At 38.7% G+C, this 27621-nt stretch overlaps 1 protein-coding gene across 4 annotated transcripts in view; it reads left to right on the top strand.

Annotated features, from left to right (window-relative positions):
* Positions 1 to 13130: 13130 nt before the first annotated feature.
* sntb1 (syntrophin, basic 1) overlaps positions 13131 to 27621 on the top strand; it is a 91374-nt gene continuing 76883 nt past the window's right edge. For 2 of the 4 annotated variants that reach the window (XR_015510376.1, XM_087285582.1), the window contains exon 1: positions 16653 to 17239. Coding sequence is in view for 2 of the 4 variants with exons in the window: in XM_087285582.1 (XP_087141708.1) it covers positions 16735 to 17239 (505 nt within the window). In the remaining 2 variants the exon portion in view is untranslated. 4 annotated transcript variants of the gene reach the window in all.

Below are 27621 nucleotides of genomic sequence, written 5' to 3'. Positions count from 1 at the left end.
CATGTTTGTAGTTTATTTACACTGTCCACCTACGTTTGTAGTGCTATTTGAATTAACGTCCAATGCGCAATGTTTTGTTATCACAATATCAGTGGTTAGAGGATGGACACTTGTACACTTAAAATTTTCACTGGAAATAGTAGACCATCCGGGACCCTTTGGCATACTCTTTTCAACATACTATGTTTTGCGACATACTAATTATATTTTCAAATACTATTAAGGACTGATAGTATGCAGATTGGGGCGTAGCATATGTCTTTTTGGCTAAAAATTTTCGGCTGGTCATCTCCTATAAGTCTTGTTTTGCCTGGCTGACATTACTGAGTGTTTTACCTGATTACTACTTTGGATCTCTGTGTTTGACTCTGGATTGCTTCCTCTTTCCTTTGCCTCTCGGCTTTGTCATGTGAATGTCTTTCTATGTTTTTTTGCTGTCTGCACACTGACCCGTTGCCGGTCTATCTCACCCTACCTGTCATATTGGACTGGCGTTGTACAATAAAACCTCAAATGGATCCTCACTATGCTACTGACGCTTTATTACAGACACACCGCAATGAAAAGCAGCAATAAAAACTTTTAATTAACCTGAAACATGTCTGGGAAAGAGAAATGTTACATTTGAAAAAAAGCTTTCACTGTTTGAGGGTCAGCTAGTGGACACGTTACTCTACAAACCTTGTTATAGAGCAGCCAAGATAATATTATTCCAAAAGGCTTCTGGCAATTTAATTGTTTTTCAGCTAAAACTAACTAAATAATTGAAACGAAATGGAGAAAAAGAATGCAGACCTAGTTAAAATTTGCATTAAATTTCATCTGTCTTGCCATCACTCAAGAGGAATATGGCATCATGCTTGGTCATTTAAATAATTCTTTCACACATTGGTAAGAAAAGCAATCTGAAAATCTGCCTTATGACCAATGGAAGGCTATTGTGTTGTAGCAATGCCGGCAGGCAAACCATGCATAATGTAGATTTCTTTCACAAGTCTTTTTTTTAGACTAGAAATAATGTAATAACAGAAAAATACTGACAGCTCCTTACACAACTCTTGAACTACATAATTTGCATGACCAAGCCAGACAATATATAGTTTCATTTAACTTTATTTTATTAAACTAAAACATTTACATTTTCAACGTACACTACCAAGAGATCAGCATACCATAATACAGTTTGAAAGTGTAAATAACATGATTAAAAACACCCATAGTTCACACAATATTTGACACAGTAAGAAAAATCTGTTAATTAACAGTTTCTGTCACAAGAGTTTTCCATTTGTTTGCAATATGGGACCTTGATCTCTCCTCTGTCGACTTTTGATGTTGAAAATTCAACTCTACAGTTTAACAAAGTGACATTTATTGAGCTTTTACTTCCAGTGCCGTTTATATCGAAATTGATATTTACTTGTAACATTTCATTTTTACAAGTTGGGTCATTAGGCCAACATTCAACCCCCAATCTAGAGGACATACACGCATTCACTACGTGCGGTTTATTCATAATCTAATTTTGAGAGGATCACTTGCTTATAATCAACACGGCTGGCTCCTTGATAGCTCCATAATCAGCCCTATTAGATTCCTATTGGAACCTGCGAGCATACTACTGAACTAACATCACATACAACAGCTAACTAACTCCCGCGTGATGACAAAACAGCAATGGGATTGGCTAATACGCGTAGCCGTAAGGTTAATAAAAGTCCTCTTGTCTGTTAACTATTAAACACTACAACAATATGCATCGGCCTCCTCCTTCATTCACCCGACAAAAAGTCAACAAACTCCGGAAACATCTTGCAGACCTCTGCATCCACGCTTCTTGTTCACTCAATAAACCGGAACTTCTGAAACTCTACTCCAACGCCACATCGGACTCTCACCCTTCCCTCACATCACCTACAAGAGGAAACAACAGACAATCCAGCAATCGCCCCACTCCGTATCCACCGCAAGGGAAGAGAAAGGACAAAACAAAACACGCACCTCGCCGCACTCCCCTCAGACCATGCCCCCAGGAACCACAAGCGCAACACATGACGTCACACCTCACCAACCAGGACTACAACCAGACAAACTCAGCAGTGTGTCAGAGTTAACGGTGCTCTTTTTGACTTCCAGTTTTGTTCCACTGGGTCCACTCAAGGTTGCTGCCTCTCACCTCTTTTGTTCATCATGTATACTAATGATTGTCGTAGTATTCACTGGGATTGTCATATCATTAAATAAGCAGATGATTCTGTGATTGTAAGTCTCCTCCACGATCAGGATTTGGGGCATGGTCCTGCTGTACAGGAGTTTACTTCCTGGTGTAATAGATTTTCTCTCCAGTTGAATGCAAGTAAAACAAAAGATATGGTGATAGATTACAGGAAGGCTTCTCCAACCCCGAACATAACTAATAATAAAGACTTGGACATTGAAATTGTTGACACGTATAAATATCTAGGGGTTGTTATTGATAATATGTTGACGTTTCAACCTAATACCCAGGCTATTTGCAAGACAAATAGAACCAGAAATTCTTTTATAATGGTGGCCATTAGGTCATTAAATGAGTCCGGGGGGAGGGGGAAGTTTCTTTATACTGATGTATGGATGTTGTGTGGTAATATTTTATTAATATGTACTTGGAAGTTTGGCTGTGTTACCGTACGTTCACACCGAAAGCGGCGAGAGCGTCAAAGTAGCCGGAAGTCATTTATTTTCAATGAAAGCCGGTGGCTAAAGGCGGCGATAAGTGGCGAGGAGCAGCGCAGCTTTTTTATAAATGTATCTTAAAAAAGCGGGAATCTCACGCGATGTGACAGTACAAAACAGTACTGCTGCTTCAGGATATTTCAGACACATATTGGATAAATAGAGCAAAGCCACACCACACGCAACTTGATCTTCCATTGTTGTATGAATTTGATAAGAAGTGCGCAACATTTTCACGCTAGAAACATGTTTTATGCATAAATGTAACTGATATGCTGCAACGGATCCTTTAAATATGAAATCAATGTAGCGAGTTTTGACGCTCTCGCCGCAGGAGCTGAAGGCAGAGAGCGTTGTCGCCAGGGCGGCCAGAGCGACCTTGGACGCTCTCGCCGCTTTCGGTGTGAACGTACGGTTATGGTACCTTGTTGCAATTTTAGTTTCCCTAACGGGATAATAAAGCTGAATCTGAGTCTGAGTCTACAATTCCCAACCTGATCCTCCTCAACCCTACTCTACCTCTCTTTCCTGGCCTCCAGCCCCCATCTCCAGTTTTTCTAACAGCCCTAATCTCCCCTCTACTTCAGCTACTCACTTCCTCCCTTCTAACACTGTTCCTCCAGCTCTTTCTCAACCTCAATCTTTTCCCCTCCCACTCCAACCCCCGCTTCATGCTCCATCCCCTTTCAACCTGCTAACACAAACCACACTTAGCAAATACCTACCCCCGCTCCAGTTTCTGCCTCACGCACCCCATTCACACTTTCTTAAGCCACGCCCCTTCCTCCACCAAACAATGCTCTGGCAATGAAACCACCCCAAGTCTCCAACGCAGCACGAAACCAGATCCTCTCAGAAATTTCAGGGATTAGCTCCAGAAGCGGACCCCCATTCAACACCTGTCCCTCCCTATTCAGAAATGATCTTGCCATTGATCACCCTCTACATAACCTCCGACATATTTCCATATCTCTCATCCTACAAACAATACCCCCCAGAACCCTCCAGTCATATCTCACAGCCTGGAATTCATTTAAACACTTCCATTCAATATACAAAGCACCTTTCCCCGACTTTTCCCTCCCACATTTAAAAAAACATACAATATAACTCTATCAGAAGTTACCTAAGCGGGATCAAATTTTTCCATAAATTAATTTACGGATCTCCCTCCGATGCCATAGTCAACTCTCAAACTTCTTTTCTTATTAAAGGCATACAGAAAACCCACCCTCACCCCCCTGATCCTAGGTTACCCATCACACTCAACATTCTCACCAAATGCATCCACACACTACGCAAAGGTTACCAATCCATCAATACAGCTCGTACCCTCGATGCTATGTTTATCCTAGCCTTTTTTGGCTTCCTTAGATGTTTAGAAATCACAACCACATCAAAATTCAACCCCTCTATTCACCCTACCATTTCCGATTTGACTTTGCTTGACAAAGAAACCCTTTCCTTCTTCGTTAAACAGAGCAAAACAGATCAAATTTGCAAAGGTCATCATATATACATTTTTGACATCCCATCCCCCACCCACCACTTACAAACCCTCCTAGCATTCCTACAGATTAGTAAACTCCAAGACCCCAACCCCCTTTCTCCATTCTTTACAGATGACTATAACCGCCCAGTAACCCGATTCTGGTTCCAAAAACACCTCATAGAAATACTACGCCTATCAGGCTTCTCCCCCGACTTCTCCGCAACTTTTTTTTTTCAGGGGCGAGATGCTCCGCTACTATCCCTTCTTTCTAGCATCAAGTTCTTCCGCTACTCTTATCTCTTCAGCTTAAGTAACACATCTAAAGCCAGACTCCCCCGGAGTCAATCAATTACCCCCTGCCCTCTACAATTGACATTTTACCTATGCATCTCCTATCCTATTTTCTATACCATTGAGTTTCTCAGCATCTTCTTCCCTTCCTTCCAGCGTCGAATGCTTCCGCTCTTTCCTCCATCCCCTCCCTCTTCCCCCCAAACATCTTTTACTCCCTACCCCTTTCCAGTGTCGAGTTTCTCCGCTTCTTTTCTTTTTCAGCGTCGAGTTGCTCCGCTACTATCACTTCCTTCTAGCGTTGAGTATTCCGTTACTCTTACCTTTTCAGCCTAAGCTTCGACTCCCCCGGAGTCCTGCTCGACCCACCTCCTATAGGAGTCTCCACCTCCCCCTCCCTATTTAGACTCCTGTAGGAGTCTAATCCTTCAGCTCTAACTCCCACGGAGTCACCCCAAGAGCTACATCTCCCACGGAGTCCCCCCTCCCCCCTCTTTCTCTCCCTGGCCAAATACGCATCTTTCCTACCTTCTAGCGTTGAGTTCCTCCGCATCTCCTGTCCTATATTCCCTAGCGTTGAGTTCCTCCGCATCTCCTGTCCTATATTCCCTAGCGTTGAGTTCCTCCGCATCGCTTTTTCTTCCTTCCAGCGTAGAATGCTTCCGCTCTTTTCTCTCCCCCCTCTTACAACTCCTCTCCTCTCCCCACCCTTAACTCCCAATCCCCCTTCCAGCGTTGAGTTTCTCCGCTACGTTTCTTTCTTCAGCATTGAGTTTCTCTGCTACTTTACTATTTTCAGCGTCGAGTTCCTCTTTCTAAATTTCAAAGCATTACTCACCAATTTGACTCCCAAGGAGTCTTCCCACGCTCGGACTCCCTCGGAGTCCCGCCCAGCCCACCACCTACAGAAGTCTCCACCTCTCCCTTTCTTCCCAGACTCCTGTAATAGTCCAATCCTACAGCTCTAACTCCCCTGGAGTTGACCCCAGAGCTCTGATCCCCATAGGTTTCTTTTCTTTACCTTTCCAGCGTTGAGTTCCTCTGCATCTCATGCTCTCTCCTTCCCAGCGTTGAGTTCCTCCGCATCCTCTTTACTTCCTTCCAACATCGAATGCTTCCGCTCTTCTCTCCACCCCCTCTACAAACCTTATCCCCTTCCCACTCCATACCCCTTTCCCAGTGTTGAGTTTCCTCTGCGACTTTTCTTCTTTCAGCGTTGAGTTACTCCGCTACTTTCCTATTTCTAGCATCAAATCCCTCTGCTACTCTCCTTCCTTCCGTTAGGCACCCTCTCCAACCCTGTTTCCCCGAACCCAACTCCCACGGAGTCCCCAGCCCTTCCTAAGAATTAGTTACAACTTCTCCTGCAGTAATCTCACTTCAATTGACATTCAACAGCCGGATATGGCACTGACCTCTTGCTCTTTGCGGGGCACTTCAATACGCGGCTGCTGTCCCAAGCTGAAAACCTTTGCCTTTTGGGGAGTTCTTGAGACCTACCTGACCTCGAACTACCCTTTCGGCCTTCTAACGGGAGGGAGCCCTGGGTTCGAGGATATTACGAGCTCAGGGCTCTCTCCCGGGACAGCATGCCAAATACACTTTATTGATTATCGGCTAACTGTTAACTCTTAAAGTGTGATTTATTCATAAACATTGAGAGGATCACGTGCTTATAATCAACACGACTGGCTCCTTATCAGCTCCTTATCAGCCCTATTAGATGATTACGGAAGCATTATAAATAACCTGAGTTTTTCACTTCAGTTATCTTCGTCTTGAAGTGGGGGAAACCAGAGCCCCCGGAGGAAACCCACGCCAAAACGGGGAAAACTCGTTCACACAGAAATGCCAACTGCCCCAGCTGGGGCTTGAACAAATGACCTTCTTGCTGTGAGATGACAGCACTACCCACTGCACCACCATTTTGCCCATTGACATTTTATAGAGAAATAAGTCTGTAAAAATAACAGAAAATATATTGACAGTTGTACCATCAGTTATGTACCATAATATATATCACTCAAAGCCAGACAATTTATCATGTTAAACTATGAAGAACGTTCATAAAAGTGTCACGGAACAGAATCAAGGAGCAAAATTGCTGTTTGACAAGTCTTTAAGAAAAAAAATTAAAAATAAAAAAAGTCAACCAAGGCAGCCTGTCGTTAAATCAGAATACACGGAGCTGGTTCTTCACCAATAAAACTCAAAAGGGTCACCCACAGCTGAGAGCGATAGAGAAAGCAGGCTGGTCCCGTGCCCACCACTGCGATGCGGGAACTTCTGACCTCCTGGTGCTGGTGGTCAGAGCACAGTCAACAGATGAGCACACCTCAGCAGTATACGGCAATCTTGTACATACAACGTTGAACACAATCGGGCACTTCAGGACAAGACGAGACAAATGTGGATCTGATCTGGTAAGTGTACACAGAGTACAAAACACACGTAGCGTAACGCACCGAGCAACAATAATCTGACAACAGAGGGAGAAATAGGGATATAGATATAGGAGTGTCAATAATGACAAAGCGAGAACAGGTGCCTGCTGATCAGCGCTTGTGCTGATTGCAAGAGCTAACAGCTGGTAGGAGAACACAGAAGGGAAAAGGTTAACAATCAACAAACCAGATTCATGACACAAAGTCCCTTTTTTAAACTTTTCAAGATTAAAAGTTGCTGAATGAAAGATTAAAGTTTCAAAATGCAATTCAAAAGCATAAACATGGGACAATAACTTCAAAAGTTCATATTAATCTACACCACAATAAAACTCATATAAACTGTAATATATCAGGATGAAAGAGGTGAGTACAATATATGAAAGTGTACACAATCAAAATTATTAAATGATTAAAACGTTTTCGTTGACAAATGAATTTAAATGAGAGGCAAAAATATAATGATTATGTTTTAGGCTCTGAAATATCGTGACACAGATTTACTTTAAGTTTTATTTCATAATCCTGTGGGTGAGCTAGTTTTGTCATTAATCATACAAAAAGGTTGAATTAATCCTTCATTTATGAATAAAACTAATTTCCCCAGAGAGTTTCTTAAAGCGTATAAGCTGGATATGTCTCTAATCACCTTTATATAAGGTGTTCTTCTAATTGTGTTGCCCCACATTTCCATGTTTTGATGATTGGTATGATCAAGGAGAAGAATATTAAAGCAAAGTAAGCTCTGTTTTCAAGATATGTTGGATGAAGGAAAAGCCATAAAAATATAATACATAATTGGCTTTGGTAGAAAAATACAGGCCTCTAAGATGTGTTATTTTAATGAGCAGATTTTGGCACCTATTGTGCTGCATATCACAACAGCAGATATAAGACCACCAAATATCTCCAAATATAGTTTTGCTGTTTTCATTTTCTGCATAGCATGGCCTCTTTAAATCCATTACTAAATTGAAGCTTGTTTAAAGACAATGTGCTTTTGGCATCAGTTTTCACATTTAACAAGTGTTAAAAGCAAATTATGTGTTAGTTTAAAACAGCATTAGCATTTGACGCCAGAAATAAGGTTTGTGTTTCAGAGTACATGGCACAGTTGCAAACACTTTATTTTCATGGTTTCGTACTTTTCGGTCAACCAAATTGTTAAACCTCTTCCAACAGATTTTATTCAATTCATGCATTTTTTTTATGTCATCTAGAAACATTCATTCATCAAATTTTCCTTCGGCCCAATCTCTTTTTCACAGCATACTCCACAGCGAAATAAACCGCCAACTATTTCAGCATATGCTTTATGTTGCAGATGCCCTTCCAGCCACAAAACAGTACTGGGAAACACTCTCATTCACACACACACACACCTACACGATGGACAAATTAGTTTATTCAATTCACCTATAGCACACGTCTTTGGGGGAAACCGGAGCACCAGGAGGAAACCCATGTGAAAACCAGAAGAACATGCAAACTCCACACAGAAATGCTAACTGGCCCAGTCCGGACTCAAACCAGTGACCTCCTTGCTATGAGGCAACAGTGCTAACCACTGGGCCATCATTTCGCCCTCATCTAGAGACATTAATGACAAAAATATATCTAAAAAATTAAAATTTATAGTGGTTTAGAAGATATGGTCCAAAAAATCAATTGGCTCATGTAATTGTTTGATTAATTAAATCTATTTTGAGATATGAAGAGTTTAGATGTAATACAACAAATTTATAGAACAGTTCTTTCTAATTCCTGAATCTGATCAGCTGATAGCCGTGCAATATTCTAGTAATATCATCTAGCCTCTTCAACCATGTGTATTAATTCACCTACTGGAAATGCCAAGCAGAGTACTAAATTTACAAATTTGACAACTACTGTTGGACAACATACTTTTGAGACTTTTTTTTTAGGTGGGAATGTACTTGTTTAAACTGCAAATATGCAGCATACTGCCTGTTTGAAAATGTTTTGCCTGTCATTGCCATTTAGCCTGTCGTTGCCAGCAAAATCACTCCTCTGACCAGGGCATGATTAAGAACACATTGGGCCCTGGGGCTATGGCAATGCCTTTTTTTTACCTCACAAAAGTATATATTATATTATATTATATATATATATATATATATATATATATATATATATATATATATATATATATATATTTTTTTTTTTTTTACTAATTAATATCATCAAATTTTCCACCATTAAATTTATATTTGATTGTTATAAATGTAGCGCCCTCTACCCTTCCAAGAGGGCACACACACACACACACACACACACACAAATATATATATTTATATTTTCCAAATGATTTTAGGATATTGAGCTTCAAAGTTTGTGGATTCCATATAGCAAACAGTATGTGTGTAACATTTATATTAAAATAAAAAGTCTTAAAATGTAAACAACTTATATAACTTAACTTAACTTAAAATATCCATCGTTGCGGAGTATCTATCTCCTTACACTCGGTTTTGCTTTGCAGTACGTCTAACTGACCAGTTAGAAAGAAAACTTTGTTAACTTTGCCCCTTTTATGAAAACGACATGATAATTTGGATCAATGAAATATTGGCACTGGCTTTCATTAGACAAAAACTATTTAAATAAATAAATAAAATAAGGATGCCAGCCTTCTTTAACTCAGAAGACCACAATAAGCTATTTTGCATATTAGAAGCATGGATTTTAAAGATATTATATCATTAGGGATTTATCATTAGCCAAAGTTCTAAAAAAAACTTTTTTAAAGGTAAACCCGTTTAAAGTATTTATTATAAAGCACTAATTTAGGAAGTATTGCAAATGTTTGTTTTTTTGCTGCCTGTTTGAACTTTAAAGTTCATATTATGGCATTATATACTTGCAGGCCTATTTTATTTAAAATAAATAAATAAATAAATAACTCCTGTCAGGGAGTGTATCATGGGTCTCTGGTGTGACAGGAGGCCACTGAAAGTTGATGAACCCAACGGAAGGCAACTTGCTTCTTTGTGGAAAGTCATTAAGAAAAAAAAAATCTTCAATAGGAGACAAAGTTAGGCATGGCTAAAAAAATACATGATACTATATATATGCACACATAAATCATTTTTATATATACTCACATGATACACCATATACATATAAACACATGATATACTACATATGCACACACAGGATACACTCTACAGATATATGATACACTCCATACATATGCACACATGAAAACTCTTTACATATACTTACATGACACACCCTATATATATAAACACGTTACACCCTATACCAGGGGTTTTCAAACTGTGGGCCAGCACCTATTGAAGGGGGCGTGACACAATCAGGCGTGCACTCGACTAAATTATGATTATGATTTGTATGAAGATGGCATAGGCGGGTATAAAAAAATTCTATTCTCGTGACCGTCACCCCCCACCACCACACCACACCCACATCTTGTGGGAAAACATGGCTAAAAGTCCTACAGGACGATAATAGTTTGATTGCGGTGTTTATCTCTATAATGCCACTAATATATGCATACTCCACGTCTTGATTCCATTAAGTTTGAACAGTCCAGTTTCCGCCCAGTTCTCAGCATTTTACAGTTTCTTCAGGTGTTCCCCAGGGCTCAGTCCTGGGGCCGCTCCTTTTTTATCATCTATTTCCTTCCACTTGGTAATATTCTCCGTAAATATAACATACAGTTTAACTGCTATGCAGATGATACCCAGCTCTGTCTCTCTGGCAAACCCTCATCTTGTTTTCCACCTACATGCCTTACAGTCTACTTAGCAGAAATCAAGTCCTGGCTCTCTCTTAACTTTCTTAAATAGCTCAAAATATAAAAATAGCTTGTTGGGACCAAATCAACACTCGCCAAAACTGACAGCTTTGCTCTTTCTATTGATGACTGTTCAATTTATCACTCCAAACAGGTTAAGAGTTTGGGTGTCATCCTTAATAGCACCCTATCATTTGATTCTCACATTACCCGCTCTGCTTACATTCATCTATGCAACGTTAATCGTCTCCGCCCTTTCTTTTCCCTCATGACACTGGTGTTCTTGTCCATAGCCTTGTCACATCTCGTTTAGATTACTGCAACTCCCTTCTCTTTGGCCTCACTCATAAATCCCTTTGTAAACTTCAGTTGGTCCAGAACTCAGCTGCCTGTATCAGCACCAGAATCCCATCATATCACATCACCCCTGTCCTGCAGTAGCTTCACAAGTTACCAGTTCAATTTCGAATTGATTTAAAAATTTTAATGTTAACATGCCAAGCCATCCACAATCTCGCCCCTCCATATTTTGTCTGCCCTCATCCACATTTCTGTTCCTTCTCGCACCCTGCGATCTTCTTCCTCCCTCCACTTGTCTGTTCCCTCTGCTCATCAATAGTCCATGGGCAATAGAGCATTTAGCCGCTCTGCTCATCAGTGAAAGATGATTTACAGTTAGTCAGAATCCAGCCATGTTGTCCTCACAGAAACAGGCTCAGCTATCACACTGAATCAGATATATTTATGTTGCAATGTAATTAATGCTATGCACTTTAAACGCAGCAAATAATATGTAAATGATGTTTGCACATGCATTATAATTTTGGCTCGTGGGAGGGGGTTAATTGGGGGATGTAATTGAGGGAGGGGGCGAGTGAAATGGGCCAAACTTGGGAGGGCGTGTTCCCTAAAAGTTTGAAAACCACTGCCCTATACATATACACACACGATACACTCTACATATGCACACACACACGATACACTCGAGATATATGATACACTCCATACATATGCACACATGATACACTCCTGTCAGGGTCTGGGATAGTACCTGGTTTCTGGCGTGTGAGGTGAGTCACGTAACCACTGAGCTACTGGATATTAATGAATCCGATAAAACGAAAAGGAATTAAGAAACAAAGTCAGGCAAGGCAAAAAAATGCATGATGCAATCGATACATAAACACACACATCATACACTCTAAACATTTACTTGAATGATACACTCTATACATATACACACAATCAATACCCAGCTGATTCAGTCGTTTCGTTGTGACAAAAAAAAGAGGACCGCGCTTATTTTCTTCTTTTTTCCTTGTCAACATAAAAGGAGTGAGGTGCGCCTCACGTTTTTGGAAGGGAAAATCACGTTTGCTGTGATCGGCCCCTTGTTGAACTGCAACACATATTTGTTATCTCGCGGGACGATAACGTATTACCACACGTGCCCACAGACATATTTGCCAAAAAAGTAAAATGGAAGAAGAATATGGCTGTTTTATACAGACGAGTCGATGCCAAACCAGCGCTGATGCTGATCGCCTCCTGGATCTGCATCATAAACACAACAAATAGGCTTTACCTTTTATTTTATAGCTTATAATGCATGTATGCAAATTAATGCAATATCATATTTAAACAACAAAACTGTTTACAAAAAGTCAACATATGCACGTGTTGTCAGTTTTGTCATTTCATTATGCAACGCGCACTTGAATCGCGTGAGAGAGAGGAATCAACAAGACATAATCTTTAAAATAATGACTTCTATTAAAAAATGTAAAAAGGTTTGTGATATAATAACAACAGCGGGGCATTAAATAAATGCATATTTTCCGTGGAGCCACCAGTTTGAGAGAGTCTGCTATTTTTATTTGACGGAAAACAAAAACAAATTATTTAAAAAAAAAAAAAAACAGCCTATGCCCATTCTTAAAAAGAATCAGTCAATGTTTTCGTTTTGTAATCTAAATTAATCTTTGAGGGGAATATTATTTAGGGCAGGCCTATTTATTTTATTCAGTTGATTTAGTTTATTCTGTGCTATTGGAAACACTGCAGGTGCTTGACAATGCTTTGTTGTTATGTTCTGTTATTAATATGCTAGCATATTAAAATAAATCAGTATTTCAAAATGCAATATTTAATGTGCCAGACTCAAAATAGACATGTGAATTAAAAAAATAATAATAGTAATCTGACCAGTTAACCGTTAATAACCAATTAACGAGTGGCGGTTGTTGGTTAGCAAAATTAACCAAAATGAGCATCCCTACTCTTTACATATACACCCCTTTTGCCTTCAGACCTGTCTTAATCGTTCATGGCATTTAACAAGGTAATGGAAATATTCCTCAGAGGTTTTGGTTCATACTGACATGATAGCATCACACAGTTGCTGCAGATTTGTCAGCTGCACATCCATGATGTGAATCTTCTGTTCTGCCACATCTTAAAGGTGCTCTGTCTATTGGACTGAGATCTGGTGACCGTGGAGTACAGTGAACTCATTTTCATGTTCAAGAAACCAGTCTGAGATGATTCACACTTTATGACATGGCACGTAATCCTGTTGGAAGTGGCCATCAGAAGATAAGTACACTGTGATCATAAAGGGATGGACATGATCAGCAACAATACTCAGGTAGGCTGTGGCATTGACACAATGCTCAATTGCCAAGAAAATATCCCCCATACCATTACGCCACCACCACCAGCCTGAACTATTGATACAAGGCAGGATTGATCGATGCTTTAATTTTGTTGACACCAAATTCTGACCCTACCATCCGAATGTTGCAGCAGAAATCAAGACTCATCAGACCATGCACGTGAGTGACTGATTAGAAATTTGCATTAATGAGCAGTTGGAGAGGTGTACCTAATAAAGTGGCTGGTGAGTGTGTGTATATGTATGTATATATATATATGTGTGTGTGTGTGTGTGTGTGCGTTTTTGTGTGTGGGCGCACACACACACACACACACACACACACACACACACACACACACACACACACACACACACAGACTCTGGCACATATTTTACCAGTGGATGCCCTGAGAGTACACTCACTTGTGCAACCACCAGTCCTGGGAATTACCCACAGACTTACCTATTCAAACTCTTTGCTTATTGTAGTTTGACCAATATACTGTATGTCTTTGTACTTTGCAAAGAGAGGACAGCCATATCACCCTGTAGTCCAAGACTGGTTACTCACTGAAACTAAGCAGGGCTGAGCCTGGTCAGTACCTGGATGGGTGACCACATGGGAAAACTAGGCTGCTTTTAGAAGTGGTATTAGAGAGGCCAGCAGGAGACGCTCAACCTGTGGTCTGTGTGAGTCCTAATGCCCCAGTAAAAGTGAAGGGGACACTATACTGTAAGTGGGCACTAAGTGTGGAGAGACTGCCCCTCATGATTGTGAAGCGCTTTGGGTGTATGGCCATACACAATAAATGTGCTATATAAATACACATTACATTACATTACAAAACTCATGCAGGCGCGAGAAGAACATAAAAACTCAAACATGGAACCTTGGGTGAACCATGCCTTAAAGCATCAACTTGGGATGGTACATTGATGAAGAAAAATCGAAATTATTTAGCACTTGTGTCCCATTTAAAGTCTCAATCTAAAATTCTGAAAGAAATATTGCCATTAAGGATATCATGCGTTGACAGACACTATAGTTACTGTAGTTTGAGATCATTTTCGGACTACACAAATAGAAGTTACCTTGTCGAAGTAACAAAAGTGTACGACTGCATCTGTCTTTCACCCCTGAGTCTTTCTCTTTTCTCTGTACACCCGAGAGCATGAACGTTTCAACATGGTCTTTTATTTCAACTCTAATGAGCTGCATGTGCCTCCCTGCTGTTTCACAATCATCAGGGACTGACAAAAAGTACTTTCACAATTCAGAAAAAAAGAAGGAAAAGTCATTCCCTTTGGTACAGCAGCCCTTGTAAATTTCAGTCACGGATTCCTGCAAGCTGTTTTAGGGATAACCTGTACATTTCATGCAAGTCTTAATCCTTAAATTTGTCCCAATCAAACCCAGAGAGACATGAAACAGATTTAGAACACTTTTAATTCAATGGAACAATGGCATTGTTCTCAGTCTTAATGAAATCAGTCTTGTCATGTTTTTCCACTGTATTAAATTGGATAAAAATGTTTGCTTCACCGTCAACAAATCAGAAAGGAAATGCAACATGAAACAGTTTTTAAATCCCTATCCGTTTGGCAACAATTTGTAGAGAAAATGATTACTTTGCTAATTTAATCTTTAGTTTTTTATTTTCCTTGCTTTGATCATCAGCCAAGCACAGAGGTGATTGCTTTATTCAAATATGCACATATTGTCAGATGTTACTATTTTTTTTATCTTAGTTATATCTTGTTTCTACATTTTACAGTAGCAAGACTTCTTTAATTGAAGTCTCAAATCTCTTTATAAAGTGCTCTGCAGAAGACGTGGGAAACATGTTATAGCACATGCAATAAAAAATAAGAAAATTGGCAAAGTAAAAAGAAGCATCAATAAAATAAGTCCAAACATTATTATTTATTCTAAGTTTAAAGGCTTTGAATGATAAAAAAATCAATAAAACAAAAATAGGCCCTTCATTCATCCATTTACTTGTCGGCTTAGTCCCTTTATTAATCCGGGGTCGCCACAGCAGAACGAACTGCCAAATTGTCCAGCACGTTTTTACGCAGCGGATGCCCTTCCAGCCGCATCCCATCCCTGGAAAACAACCACACACACTCATTCACACTCATACACTATGGACAATTTAGCCTACCCCATTCACCTGCACCGCATGTCATTGGACTGTGGGGAAAATCGGAGCACCCGGAGGAAACCCGTGCACGCGAACGCAGTCGGAACATGCAAACTCCACACAGAAACGCCAACTGACCCAGCAGAGACTCGAACCAGTGACCTTTTTGCTGTGAGGCGACAGCACTACCTACTGCGCCACTGTGTTGGCGAAATAGACCCTAGTGAAAGATAAAAAGAAAATTAATTAACAGAGTTCAAACAGCTTCAAGTCCAGTGTATTGAAGGTGAATATCATTTCAAAAATGCACAAACCAATATTAAACACCAGATGGCGCTAAAATCGTTTACGCCACTAAATTGTAGACTGTCTAGATAATAGGAACACCGCAGTTTTTTTTCGTGAGAAAAAACAAGCAAAACACATAAATGTTTTTATCATCTTGCTTGAGAATAATCGACATAATTGTTCCCCCAGTTATGTACATTTAAAGAGAACCATCAATTAATGTGTTAGAAGGTGCAAAACAGATTCTTTCCCAAACCGGCACAGTGATGGAATTACAACAGCGGAAATCCATGTTCAGTACTTAAAACAAGGCGCTAATTATAGGTGGTTACTGTGTGTTTTTTTGAAAACATTGCTCTTTATAAATATAGCTGTATTTTATTATATTTGGCGTCTCCCAACCACATGAGTGGCGTGTTTCATCGAGGTAAACAAACGCTCGTGAACGTTCAGCTGAGGCAAGTTTAACGGCAGGATTTTCAGGAACATAACTTTTCTAACATTAACGTACATTAGCCTTGAAAGTCATAATAGAGTTTGTAAACACGCATATTGAATACCAAGTGACAGCTAAATGCAATCTGAAGCAGTCTGCCATTATTTTTTGCAAAGACATTTGCATAAATGAACATTACTTTATGTAATCTCCGTGTGGGATGTAATGTATCTATCAAATACATCGATGTATTTAAAAGATACATCCCACACGGAGACTTGAAACGAGACATTTCCTGACAGCGAGAGGCAGTTGAGCATGGCCACACAGGACATCTCAGACATTTGCTCCACCCAAAAAGGATATGCATGTGGAGCCTGTAGAGGGGCTGAAACTATTCAACCTGAATCACAACTTTTTCCCTGTTCGGGGGTAAAGTCCTGTACGAGTGTATGAAATCACATGGCATTTTAAGAATGCTTCAAAGATGGCGGTTTGCGGTAACAGAGTGCAGAAAAGTGCATGTTTGGAGGTGCTGGTGCGGGAGCAATGGCACGCGGTGCTGGCGAGTTTAGGGGACGAGTCTCTGACGCTCAGCTGCGAGGATCCCGCGGCGGACACCAGCGTCAGCCTGAACGGCATCACCACCAACGGCTCCTACGACCAACCGGACCCCACCAACAGTCCCAAAACCGGAGCGAGAACTCCTTTTTCGGATTCACAAGTGCCCGAAGCGATTGCGAACCGCAAGAGATGCGTCAAAGTGATCAAGCAGGAGGTCGGTGGATTAGGGATCAGCATCAAAGGCGGGAAGGAGAATAAGATGCCTATTCTCATTAGTAAGATATTCAAGGGTCTGGCCGCGGATCAGACTCAAGCGCTGTACGTGGGCGACGCGATACTGTCCGTGAACGGGATCAATCTGCGGGACGCCACGCACGACGAGGCGGTGCAGGTGCTGAAGAAAGCGGGCAAAGAAGTTATGCTGGAAGGTAAGGACGAGGAAAACGCCAGAAAACCTGCCAGGCAGGCTGAGTTTTGATGAGGCTATGGGTTATTATCAGGTGTGTGGATGAACCTGTTGAAGTGACACGGCAGGGTGGATGCTGTATCATAATGCATACATAAAAATATATGCATTCGTGTGTTATAACTTTATATACACATACCATTTTATAGTTTTCCTCTATGAGGAGTTGTATTTCATTATGGTTTAGATTTGAAAGAACACATAACATAAGACTTGACCAATTGAATAATAAGAATATAACTTTAAAAACAAACAAACAAAAACCTCAAAAGTTCAAAGTCAATCAGAAATTACTAAACCCATTTATTCTATCAAAGATAACATTTGTTTGAAATGTAAAAAAAAAAAATATAAATACACATCACAATAAGTAATACGCTAATGTTTAAATGCAAATTGGCCAATGTTACAAGCTGCAGTGTCAGTAAGGGTTATGGCATGTTCACAGAATTCAGTCACAAAGTTGTTAGATATGGGAAATGCAGTATGTCTCATAAATATAACACTAAATGTTTTATAAAGGGTTACTGAAGTACTACAAGTCCTTTTCTCACACCTGTGGAAGGTCATTGTCAGAGTGATGGAGGTTTTTGCTCTGCCCTCCGGTGTTGTACATTAAGGATGAAAGCACCCTTGAGAGTGACAAAGCTCTGAAATTCCCTCTGACTGAATCATAAAAGCACACCACAGATTTCAGAGGGACATCCATAACTTTCATTCCGCTCAGTCATGTTGAAGATTTCCATAATACAACTGAGGATTTAGAAATATGCTTAGATGAAGAAGACTTGCAATGGCAGTTAGGCTTGGAATACCCACACAGTCGAGACAAAATATGTATTAATTTAGACTGTGTGGAAAAGATCTAAATTTGTTGTTATTTTAAATAATTATAATATTATAGGCATAGTTTACCCAAAAAAATGAAAATTCTGTCATTATTTACTCATCTCTAACATGCTTTAAACCTTTCAGTTTATTACATCTGTTGAACACAAAGGAAGATATTTAGAAAAATATCGAAAACCTGTAATCATTGACTTTCTTCGTAATATCTTATTTTGTGTTCAAAATCAGAAAGGCACGCATACAAATTTGGAATCACTTGAGGGTGAGTAAACAGTGAGTTTTCAATTTTGGGTGAACTAACCCTATAATTTTGATAAAAAACTTTGAGCATTGTGCTCTACAAAATATTACAATATTTATTATCGAGATTGTAATTAACCAGCTGTATCTACACCCAAATATTTAGAACAGAGTATACTAAAAAATACTACAACTGAAAGCAAAGTGCTTTAAATAGGCAAAGAACTACTCTCTGTGAAGCGTTGTGGATAAATATTGAAAACAATGGAGAAATAAAAAATTAAGTTGTTATAAGTACTTATCGAATACATTTTCAATGTTTATTTCAAAATGTGAAAATTTTGAGTGTAGGAGGACTTCATTTGAGTGCGTTGAGTCAAAGATCTCATTTGGCACACATTGCACACTGCCACTTTCTGGGCCCTATCATACACCTGGCGCAAAAAGGTGCAAGACGTGTTTGGCGTGATGTGTTGCTATTTTCAGCGCTTTGTGGAATCATGGGTGTGTCGGTCTAGAAAGGAGGTATGTTAAGGTGCATTGTTGGCACATTGCTATTTTGAGGAACTAAAATTTACTGTGCAATTGATCAGCTGAAAGCAGGTCTAAAGTGCAGCACAGAGCGCGTTAGTTGTGCGCCTTAAATGCGTACATATTGCTTAGTACACACAGGCAATGTACAGCAATATGCAAATTTACAAATGAAAAAAGGAACTAAAGGATTAAAATATTACAAAATTTATTTTCCACATAAATATAAAAACCGCCTGCTCTGTTCTTTCTTCATCTCATGGGGCTTTTTTCACTTTATTCATGACAACTTACTTTCATATAATGTTATTATTATTATGATGATGATGATTATTATTATTATTATTTATATGCATATTTATATTTGTTTTAATACAAACAGGCTAGGGCTGCTCAATTATGGGAAAAATCATAATCACGATTATTCAAAACGATTATCAGTTGAAGTCAAAATTATTCGCCCTTCTATGAATTTATTTTTATATATAAATAGTTCCCAAATGATGTTTAACAGAGGATTTTTTTACAGTATTTCCTAAAATATTTTTTCTTCTTATTTCAGCTAGAATAAAAGCAGGTTTAAATATTTTGAAACCTATTCTAATAGCTCAATATTATTAGCCCCCTCAAGCAATATATATTTTTGATTATCTACAGAAGAAACTACTGTTATACAATGACTTGCCTAATTACTCTAATTAAACCTTTGTGTCACTTTAAGCTGAATACTAGTATCTTGAAAAATATCTAGTAAAATATAATGTACTGTCATCATAGCAAAGATAATATAAATAAGTTATTAGAAATGAGTTATTAAATCTGTTGTGTTTAAACTGTGCTTTAAGCATCTTCACTGTATTTTTTATTTTATTATTGATTAATAATCAATAATATTAATGCTGAAAAAGTTACATTACAGCACATGCTTTTAGTCACTTTCACGTGGAACTGAGCTTTGCAGAGCAACACGTGTACAACTGGAAAAGGGGCGGTATGTGATGGAATAATCGTTTATTTAGATTAATGTTTTTTTTTATAATCTGATTTTTGATTAATTGCACAGCCCTAAAACAGGTTTAGAATTGTCCACCTGTCTGGTTTTTGACCATATGGGGCATAAGATGTGTGTTTGGATATAACTCCAAACATACTTTGTTAATATTGCTCATTTATTCGTTTGCTGGAAATAAGAACTGAATTTAGAAATAGTTTTGAAACAAATGTTTGTGCATAACAAACAAAATTTAGTATGTAGGCTAATGTATGTCTTCAGTGGAGTACATACAACACCATCTCCACGAAAGGAGTAAAGAGTAAAAGTGAGGAGAAAGCGAAAGTAAAGAGGCCGAATGAAGGAGGCTCGTTCTTTATCCTCTCACCGCAGATGGTTTGTTTAACTGTTTTCTTGCTAGTGAAGTGTTCAGTATTTCCATTTACAAAGTCCACCATGTAAATAGTAAATGTATTTTTACGCAGCGCCATGTATTTTAGAATTCTAAACATAGGTTTCTATCAGGATACACACACCGGCGCCGCAAGTCGGCGGCGCCCGGCGACGGCTCAGGACGCAGTTCATTTTTCAGCCGCGCCACAGAGCGCCATCTGATTAGTTTCATGTTAAATATCATTCGAATGTGCGCGTCTGGTGTGCGATACTTTAATCTGTCATGTACGCGCCGTGTCGCGGCGCCGAGCGGCGCTTCTGGTGTGCGACCTGCTTAACTCATTAAGAGAATACAACCATGTTAGACCATGTTCTGCAGCGCAAACTTTATTTTTCCATCTTTAAAATAGCAAAAGTGGATTTGGACATGCCCTTAATGCCTTGCGCCCTGTGCTTTAGACTTTGCTAATAGATTATTGGTCCCTCTGATTGGTATTTTTCTGTACAGCTTAATGGGAAATTCAGTTGTACTTTCCCTGCATAACTACTTTTTAAACTCCCTTTTTGTAAATAAGATAAAAAAAAAACAGATGGCCTAAACCTCAAAGCTCACAACAGCTGTCTTTAAAGATTTATCAGTTGTTAAATCCGTTTCTTTGAGTATAAATGTTTCTACTTCTGGAAACTGTTTTGCTCTGTATCCATTTCTGTTCTGCATTTCTGTATTTGTGCCTTGTACAGTCCCTGTCACACAATATATTGTTGTGGCCTGGAGGTGTTTATGCAAATGGTTTTACACTATCAGTTGTAGAGCTTGACATACTGATTCTTTATGCTGGAAGAGACTTTAACCTCATACCAGTGCTTCACCTTTTTTATGACATTAAAGTCTTTCTGTAGTCACGTTCTGTAAAAAAAATAAACATGGCATAGTAACTCAATACTGTGTTCATCCTTGTTTTGATGTCTTTTATTTGCCCAATTAAAACACCATTAAAGTTTAACAGTCATGACAAATTACTTTGGAAAGTAAACATTTAATTTAGTTACTTTCAAACTGATTCATGCAACTGATACCGGGATTACATATCTATATTTGGCCTCTTTGTGTGATTATTTTCAAGCTTTCCACCTGACGTCTTTGTGACTAAATGAACACAGATGTGCTGTACTTTTGTCATACCCTCCTGCATAAGGATTGAACTGCCTTCGGGAGTCAAAGCAGCATGTGGTTCAGTCACTGATGGCTTGATGTTAAATAAAAAAATATTAGAAATTTTTTTGTCATTTACTTTCCCCCATGGTTTCTTTTTCAGTATTGAATGAACGCCTTTCTTCTTTGGAAAGGACAATTTCAGAACGTTGCTGCTTTTTAAAGCTCTGACTTACCAAAAAAATGTAACTTTTTCATTAATGTCAAATTTCTTATGAATCTGAATGATTAGATTTGTATGAAGATTCACACATAACCCTCATTGGGATGTGTGCAGATTGTGTGACCATTTGCAAATTACATTTCAAACAAATTTGTCTCCAATTCATCAAAAAGAGCAGTTGGCTTTTTCCCAAGTTTTTACTTATGGATTGAACTGCCTTCAGGGATCACATCAGCTCAATATTTAGTCTCTGTTTTGGTTTAATTGGTTTTTATGGTTGTCTGATTGGAAATAGAGAAATGCAAGGTGTTTTAATTGGTTAGTTTTAATTGGTTAAAAAAAAGAAAAAGTGAAGATCCATTTGCAAAACAACCTTCACAGGGACATCAGTAGATTGTATAAAAATTTGGTAATGGCAGTCCTGTTATATGTGCCTCCAGAACTAAAACATATTCTCCCATTAAGCATGATAGCACATAACATTGTGTAATTTGGGGTTTGACGCTAGTGTTGTAAACCCCTCTCCAGGGGTCCAGACTGTGAATAATGGCTAGTTTCCACTGTTCGTAATGGTTCAGTATAGTATAATACAGTATAGTACATTTTGGTACGGGTAACCCTGATCAGACTTGCATTGCCATTGCTAATAGAACCTTTTACTTGGTAGGCGTAGTGTAAGCCAGGAAGTAGTGATCAACATCATTCTCATGTAAATAAGAAAGTCGCGCGGGCTGTTCACATATCATGTTTTGTGCACTCAACTTCGTCATTTCCAGCCTGATCTCACAAGAAAAATTAACTATTTTACATTTTGTCAGTTTAGTGGCTAATTCGTATGAATTCCTAAGTTCAATCATACAAAAATGTATGATTTTTAAAAGGAGGCATGACACTCAACCCTACCCCTAAACCCAACCATCATTGATAAATAAATCATACTAAATCGTAAATCAAAAAGTTACCAGTTGTAGTGAGATTGTGTTGTAACTTTACATGTAGATGCACGTAAAGAGAGGAAGTGGTGATGAGCTTTGCGCTTTCCACATATTTTGTGAATGCCCCATAAACAGCAATGATACAGCAGATATTGCTCTTTTTTTTTTTTTTGGGATGTGACTTTTTATCACAAGAAGATGACAAGCTTTTATTTAGCTTGCTGAACATGGTTCATTACCTTTGTGATTTATTCTTCCTTGTCTAAGGGAATAATTTAAGGGTGGTGCATATAATTCTTTAAACATGTCTTTTAAAACAGTTTAATGTGCGCATGCTATGGACAGTAGCCGATTTACAGAAAATAATAGCTAAAACGACAAAAACATTGGTAAGATTAATGACTTGCCAATCAAATGAATTTGGGAACATTGCAAATGATGGAAGCAAAATTCAATATTAGCTATAAAGAAACATTTAGGAGCATATATTTGATGCTCAAAATACACACCATCTGTACATGCATGCATTATTTTTTATTAAAAGGAAATATAAACTACTGTTTGCTACATCATAGTTATTTGAACATATAAAGGATTCTTCGTTTAATGTTTTGAATTCCCTAAATTTCCAGCGTCAAGTTTTAATAGGCTTGTGATATCATTGAACTACACAAAACCTTCAGATCTTAAATAGGCCTAAATACAGTACAAGGTTAAGTGTGATTTCACCAAGTAGGACATGTTCCTAAATGTTGATTCTGGATCAACATTCCAATCAGTTAATCAGAAATAAGGGATATGCTTACAATAAGGGTCATGTGCCTTGATTGATATCCAGCAGTTATTCCTCTATTATTTTGGGAATAATTTACAGTTAGAGTTGAGTTTAGGGGTATGGATTACGTTTTCAAACAAAAATGATGTTCAAAGTTCAACATAGATGTCAATCCAGGATCGCATTGTACTTGGCAAAATCACAACCACCAAATACATGCAGGACCTTTAAATGGTTTTATCATCTCCACTTATTGATAGCAGTACACTTTTATCTAATAGAAAGTGTGGTGGAATGACATTGTTTAAATGCATATTCCTGACAATAAGCAGGTATGAAATAAGGTCATAGCCATCACAGAAGCTCCACTGAGAACATTGCAATCTCTCAATGAAAAAAGGATGAACGTCTGCTGCAATTTTTGAAAGCAATATCTTTACTGCGCTATAGCATATTTTATAACATATATTATTCTTGGAACATCATGTGTCTCTCACTATCTTTCCTCTTCCTCATTCTCTCTGATCTCCATGATTTCCAGGATATTCCAGCACCAATATCTTTGGCATTTTAATAACACCATTTTTAAATGAACACTGAAAATGCGTTATACATTTTATGCGTTTTGGCAGTTCATTTATTTACTTGACAGTGGCATTTTGTGGGCCTGAGAGCAGTACTGTTTATAAAAATGATACTCTTCATCCTCTCTGTCTAAACTACAAAAATGTAATTTTAAGAGACGTGATGTGCATGCATGAATCTGGGGTTGCCACAGACAAATGGACCACCAACTTGTCCAGCATATGTTTTACGCAGCAGATGCTTTTCCAGCTGAAACCCATTTCTGGGAAACATCCATACACACTCATTCACACTCATACACTACAGACAATTTAGCCTACCCAGCCGGAGCATCCAGAGGAAACCCACGCAAACGTGGGTAGAACATACAAACTCCACACAGAAATGCCAACTGACCCAGCCGAGGCTCAAACCAGCAACCTTCTTGCAGTGAGGCGAGAGCATACCTACTCTGCCACCGCGTCACTCAACACAATTATTATTTAATAAAAAAAATGACGTATCTATCATGAGTTATTAAATATTGCGTTTTAAAAATATTTTAGCATGCAAACAACAGCATACAGAACAAAATAATATCTTCATGCGCATCTTAAATAGTCCTGCCCTAGAAATTTTTCACTTAAACGACAAAACGAAAACATTGACAGAATGCTTTTTTAGAACTGGCAAATGCTGTTTTTTCAATCATACGTTTTTTTTTATTTTTAGACAAAAAATAGCAGGCTACCACAAATCCATTGCTCCATGGAAAATAGACATATCCATTTAAATAACAATCAACGCTAATTATATAACAAGCCTTTGTCAACATCTCTAAGTCATTAAAGATTATGTCTTGAGCGTCTGATTTTTTACCTTAGATCTTGTGTGCTTTTATTTCCTTTCTCACTGGCGGTTCATTCATATGCGCTGCATGTGGTAAAAGACGTGACAAGGTGATAGGTCATATGTTGACCCTTTTTAAAGAATAGTTTACTATAACATATAACAATTTTGTTGTTTACATATGCCATTGTATTCATTTGCATACTTGTTTTATAAGCTGTAAAACAAAAGCCTCAGTTTAGTGCAAAGTTATCATTATACAAAAATCACAAAAATCTTTACATTTGTTTGATTCGTAGATTATGTAGGTTGTTTAATAAAATTATAATTTAGGGTGCTTTCACATCTGTAGTTCACTTCATTTGGTCCGGACCAAGTGCAATAAATTATACGTTAATGCATTTTCTGCCGTTTTTAAGTCGTTTTCACCCCACACTGCTGGCTTTGTTCCGAACCATTTGAAAAGAACCAAAATGCACTCATCCGACAAAATCCTCACCTCTCATTAGCCAGATGTTGTTGAATAAAGTTTCTAAACTGCTTATCAATTGGTCAGAATTTACGTGCGGGAAAATGCCTATAAACTCCCACAAGTAAACAAACCGACAGACACAAAATGTCGCTTTTTACTATGGAGAACGACTGCACTGACTGATTGTATCCCTGCTTTAGACAAACTTTACATTTCGAGAATAAAGCGCGACCGCGTCTGGAAAACAATGTTTTAAAGGGCCATGAAACCCCCTCGTTTCAGCAGGGTGTTTTCACACCTCTACTTTGGAAAAAGTCAGAAAAGTGGGCGTGTCCAGCTCTTTTTAGAGGGGAGTGTCGGAGGAACTAAAGTGGGATGGTGTGGGAGTGTCTATTTGTGCACGCGCGAGTTTCAGAGTCAAAATACACACCCACACAGACAGGAGAAGTGTTTAACCTACATGGACATCTGTCGTCGAATTATTTGCCAAATTATTAAATGTTGGACTTTAACTGCAGTTTGGCTCTTTCATTCAGGGAATTCATTCATGCCCCTCGCGACAAACGAGATATTTGATTCGAGGAACTGCTGCAAGCGTGTATTTTTCATGCAATGTTTGATACCGCACGGCGAATGAGAGAAAAAAAACTCTGCATTTCCCGGAAACTTAGATGCATACGGCAGGTAGCATCAGAAAGCCGAATGTGTTATTCCGGTCACAAAATGCGGTGCTAACATTTCTGCACTCAGTGCAATAGTTAACTTAATTCGATATGAACAAACTGAATAAACAAAGAGCACTGGTCGCTCACTTACCAAATCTGTAGAGACAGGACAATCACCAGCAACTAGAGCCGCGTCTTTATGGAGAGAATACTACAAGCAAATCCAGATTTCAGCGTTTGCAGATGAGAACAGCTCTCAGGTAAACAATAATCCTCCTTAGACACGTAAGTTATTGTGGTCGAGCGTCGCGTACACTGTTAATCCAGACGTGATCCAGATAAGCTCTCACAGAGAGAAAATGAAAATGAAACTTAACGGCAGCAAACTATAAAAGCAACTCTTCACGCTTGTTTTGCCAACACAACGTGGCGTCTTTGTGGTGTAAGCACGGTGACACAAATGAATATTAATGAAGTTGCACAATAGAGCGCGCTGATTGGTTTGAACCAAGCCTTACTCATGCATTAATGCATCACACTGTAAGACGTAATAAGACTCACTCAGGCACAGACGCCCAGTCTGCACGCTGGAATACACGCTATTATGTCATGACCGTGACGCAGCTTCAAAAAATCGTTTCAAACCGAAAGTACAAATTTGCTTGAAATAACGCAAAAACAACCAATTTACACTTTTTAGTGAAATATAGGTGTCCTAATAGTGTTTTTAGCAGTGTGGGACACATATATGACTGTCAACAGCTCAAAAAATGTGTTTTGGTGTTTCGTGACCCTTTAATGCATCGCAAGTCACTTCAGGAGGAGGTGTGAATTGATTTAGCTAAACTGCGACATGGTCATCTTGCGGAAATGCTACCAGTGATGCATCATGTGTTGTTTCCCTCTCTCTCACTCTGTTGGTAAAGTGCTGTCAACAAATATTTTTCCTCCATATCCCATAATGCACAGCGCATCAGCCTATGGCAGCTGGATTAGTCGAAAAAGCGCAGTACTTTTTGTGGTTGGGTCTGTTTTAGTTCGGATCATATTCTCACCACAAACTAACTGGTCTAGGGTTCGTTTGAAACCGTACCCAGACCACCTCTTCATGCAGGTCTCGGTATGCTTTTTTGGTCTGCTTTTGGTGCACATTCGAGTACGATTGCTGCATTCAAACCTGCCCAAACGAACCGCACCAAGAGGGAAAACGAACTCTTGTGCGATTCTACCGAACTAAATAAGGCCTATGTGAAAGCACCATTATAAGAACTATTAATAACTGTTTTCCAAATGGAAAAAAGGTTGGTTTGTTGATTGTACACTATAAATCATCAGTATAGCTTATTTGTTGAGCAAAACACTTGCGGATGAAAGTAAACCATTCAAAAGATGCTCCTCTCAACGCACAAAGCGCATTCAGTGTGATCGGCCCCTTATGCAGCCAAACTTTAAAAATATAAAAAATACTTTCTTTTAATCATTTAACTGATACCATTAATCAGTTAAAAACACACCCTTTTGGTTAACGGTTAATCTTTTATTTTGAGCATTCCTAAGGAAAACAGTAGCTCAGCAGAAAAGATATCCAAAATGCCTTTTTGAATTGTAAAGAAATCTGTGCTTTTGCAACTAATGAAGACCGCAAAAGTCAATTATTAATTTTAATTATTCTGCCAGACATGTGTACTGTTTAAAAGTATTAAA

Source organism: Danio rerio, chromosome 16 (assembly GCF_052040795.2).
Source record: "Danio rerio strain M-AB ecotype USA chromosome 16, GRCz13ab, whole genome shotgun sequence".
Classification (NCBI taxonomy): domain Eukaryota; kingdom Metazoa; phylum Chordata; class Actinopteri; order Cypriniformes; family Danionidae; genus Danio; species Danio rerio.
This window is presented reverse-complemented; position numbering and strand designations above follow the sequence as displayed.